Below are 3,383 nucleotides of genomic sequence, written 5' to 3' on the forward strand. Positions count from 1 at the left end.
CTACCTAGATACAAACGGGTTTCGCCTCGCTCGCTCTCCGTCCTCCCGGGCTCCTCTATGTTTGATTCATTTTTCACGTCTGGCGCCGGTGGAAAATAAAAAAGCTATTTGAATGTACAGCATGATGATGGAGACGGACTTGCACTCCCCCGGAGGAGCCCAGGCCCCCACGAACCTCTCGGGGCAGACCGGAGCGGGAGGCGGCGGAGGCGGCGGCGGCGGCGGCGGGGGAAACAAAGCGAACCAGGACCGGGTCAAGAGACCCATGAACGCCTTCATGGTGTGGTCGCGGGGCCAGCGGCGGAAGATGGCCCAGGAGAACCCCAAAATGCACAACTCGGAGATCAGCAAGCGCCTGGGGGCCGAGTGGAAAGTCATGTCGGAGGCCGAGAAGAGACCGTTCATCGACGAGGCGAAGCGGCTGCGGGCGCTGCACATGAAGGAGCACCCGGATTATAAATACCGGCCACGRAGGAAGACCAAGACCCTGCTCAAGAAGGACAAGTACTCGCTGGCCGGGGGGCTGCTGAGCGCCGGGTCGGCCGGAGGAGGCCCGGCCGGCGTCGGCGTGGGCATGGGCGTCGGCGTGAGCCCGGGCGGCGTCGGGCAGCGGCTGGAGAGCCCCGGCGGCACGGCCAGCGGCGGCTACGCGCACATGAACGGCTGGGCCAACGGAGCCTACCCGGGCTCGGTGGCGGCGGCGGCGGCGGCGGCGGCGATGATGCAGGAGGCGCAGCTCGCCTACAGCCAGCACCCGGGCAGCGGGGGGCACCCGCACCACCCGCACCCACATCACCCGCACCACCCGCACAACCCGCAGCCCATGCACCGCTACGACATGGGCGCGCTGCAGTACAGCCCCATCTCCAACTCGCAGGGCTACATGAGCGCCTCGCCCTCGGGCTACGGCGCCCTGCCCTACGGCTCCCAGCCCCACCAGAACTCGGCGGCGGCGGCAGCGGCAGCGGCGGCGGCGGCGGCCGCCTCCTCGGGTGCGCTGGGCGCCCTGGGCTCGCTGGTGAAGTCGGAGCCCAGCGTGAGCCCGCCCGTCACCTCGCACTCGCGGGCTCCGTGCCCCGGGGACCTGCGGGAGATGATCAGCATGTACTTACCGGCCGGGGAAGGCGGGGATCCGGCGGCCGCTGCCGCCCAGAGCCGGCTCCACTCCCTGCCCCAGCACTACCAGAGCGCCAGCACGGGGGTGAACGGCACCGTCCCCTTGACGCATATTTGAGCCCCCGCCGGCACCGGAGCGCCGGAGGTGGGCACGGGCGCGGGCACCGGCTCGGCCACCGGCCCCGTTCCGCAGGACTGCGCGCCCCGCCGCTGCCACCGCACGCTCAGCCCCGGCCGCCTGCCCGCGCCCCGGCCCCGCGCCGCTCCTTCCCCGTTCCCAGGTTCCCCCCTCTTATTTTKGCCTCTCGCGCCCCTTCCCTCCCGCTCTCCCCCACCTCTCTCTTTTTTTTTCTTTCTTCCTTCCTTTTTGTACAGAAATGTTTTGATGTTCTTGTAATAATAATAATAAATAATAATAATAACGAGAGAGTAAAAAGGTAACGGTTGCTTTACTTACCTTTTTTTTTAGGACTAGTTTATGAAACTAGTTTTAGACCGGACTTCTGTGTTTTATCGAGACTTTTTGTACAGTATTTATCATTCACGCAAGAGACATAGAGCGTTTATTTGCAAAAGAGGAGAAAGAGAAAGAAAGAGAAAGGGGGGAAACGGCGGCGAAAAGAAAAAAAAAATACCAGTAATAAATACACAAAGTTGTAGATGATGCCAACTTTTATACCGCGCGGAACCGCTTCTATTTCAGTCACGGATCGCTTCTTGCTAAGGCTTTTTATTGACTAATTAACTCAGAGTTGATGAGGAAACAGTTCTCATTTATTGCTCATGTACTAAGACAGATCCAAAAGAACACTTAAAAGTTTTTTGTAGATATTTTCGCGGGTTTGTTGGGTCGGGGTTGAGKTTTTTTTTCGTTACTTGTTTGTTTATTTATAAAACTTTTTTTCTGTTTTGGAAGCTTCATTTTTTTTCCCCCTGGGATTTGTAAAACTTTATTGTATCTGAATATTTTTGTTTGTTTGTTTTCTCTTTGATTTTTGTTTTCTTTTCTTATCATTTCTTGTAAATGCATTGTGAAATAATTTTTATTTAGGCGTTACAAAGGAAATCAGATTGTGTATATAGTTTACTAAAAAGCCCTTCTGATAAACAGGAATCCTAAGGATGCCCTCCTTTTTTTGTTGGTTTTGTTTTGTTTTGGTTTTTAGTTAAATAAATTTCAAAGTGGAAAAAGTCACCTGTTTAAAAAAAAAAAAAAAAAAAAAAAAAAAAAAGAAAAAAAAAAAGCTAACTGGAGAACATAGTAGTGTTTTCCATGGTAAGCCTGAAAACACAGCAGGTAAATCTGGATTTTGGGGAGGAAGTTTCAAACAGCAGCGGCAAACAGAGTGAAGTGCAATCTGCAGTAAATGTCGATGCATCCTAACCTGTGTAAATCAGGAGCGATGAAGGTAGATTTATTTTAATTTTCGTTCCCTACTGCAAGGGAAGGCAGTTTACTGCGTTACTCTTCTAGCCGTGAACGTTCATTTTGTAGATTTTATGGCTGGGCTGATGCTCCGGGCTTTAACGTTTCCCCTGGGGGGTGACCGGGCGCTGCCCGCCCCTGCTCATCTCGGGGCCCCACTCAGCCGGGAGTTCCCGGCGGCCCGGGGGACACCCACCTCCCCGGGAAACGAGAAGATACCGTCCAGGGCGGCGCTTCCCCTCTAATTAACACCATGAAAAGAGAAAGCGCCTCGTTTTGCGCGTCCCGAAAAGAAAAGCGACCTCTAAACCTCAAGCCCGAAAAGCAGCGCCATCTCTCCGGAGCATTCCGGGGGGCGAGCGGGGAGCGGCGGGGTCACACATTTCTGTCCCTTCCCCTCCCCCCTCCCCCCCATTTTCAGCGACTGGGGCGAAAGCTGTCGAGCAAAACGATGCGCGTCACTTCGTTGCAGAATGTTGTTCAACGCTTTGAAATTTAATTTAATTTTTTTCCTAGCTCTTGAAAGATACTTTTCTACAAGTTAGAATTAAAAGTTTGCTGTAAACTACTGTAGAAAATGAATTTTTAAAATAAYCATAACTGCTTAAACAAAAGGGAAAAGAATTAACTTCCAGGACTTCAATGTCGATCGCAGAAGGCTGTAGGACTGTTCATCTTTAGCGCTGGCGAACAACTCCCATCTATCCGGGAGTAGGGAAGTTTTAGTTAGCTAATGAGGAGCAGTTTCGGTCTCTGTTAGAGATTGCACTTCTTCTATAATGCTGACATGACAATTGACATACAGAACTCTTCACATTTATGTCGATAATTCTGTATAAAT

At 53.0% G+C, this 3,383-nt stretch overlaps 1 protein-coding gene across 1 annotated transcript; it reads left to right on the top strand.

Annotated features, from left to right (window-relative positions):
• The first annotated feature begins 112 nt into the window (after window positions 1-112).
• Window positions 113-1,234, top strand: SOX1 (SRY-box transcription factor 1). Its single transcript, XM_057386745.1, has one exon. The coding sequence runs from the start codon at window positions 113-115 to the stop codon at window positions 1,232-1,234; it is 1,122 nt and encodes a 373-aa protein (XP_057242728.1).
• Window positions 1,235-3,383: the final 2,149 nt, after the last annotated feature.

This window comes from Malurus melanocephalus, unplaced genomic scaffold (assembly GCF_030028575.1).
Source record: "Malurus melanocephalus ecotype Western Australia unplaced genomic scaffold, MMel_1.1 scaffold_1, whole genome shotgun sequence".
NCBI lineage: Eukaryota > Metazoa > Chordata > Aves > Passeriformes > Maluridae > Malurus > Malurus melanocephalus.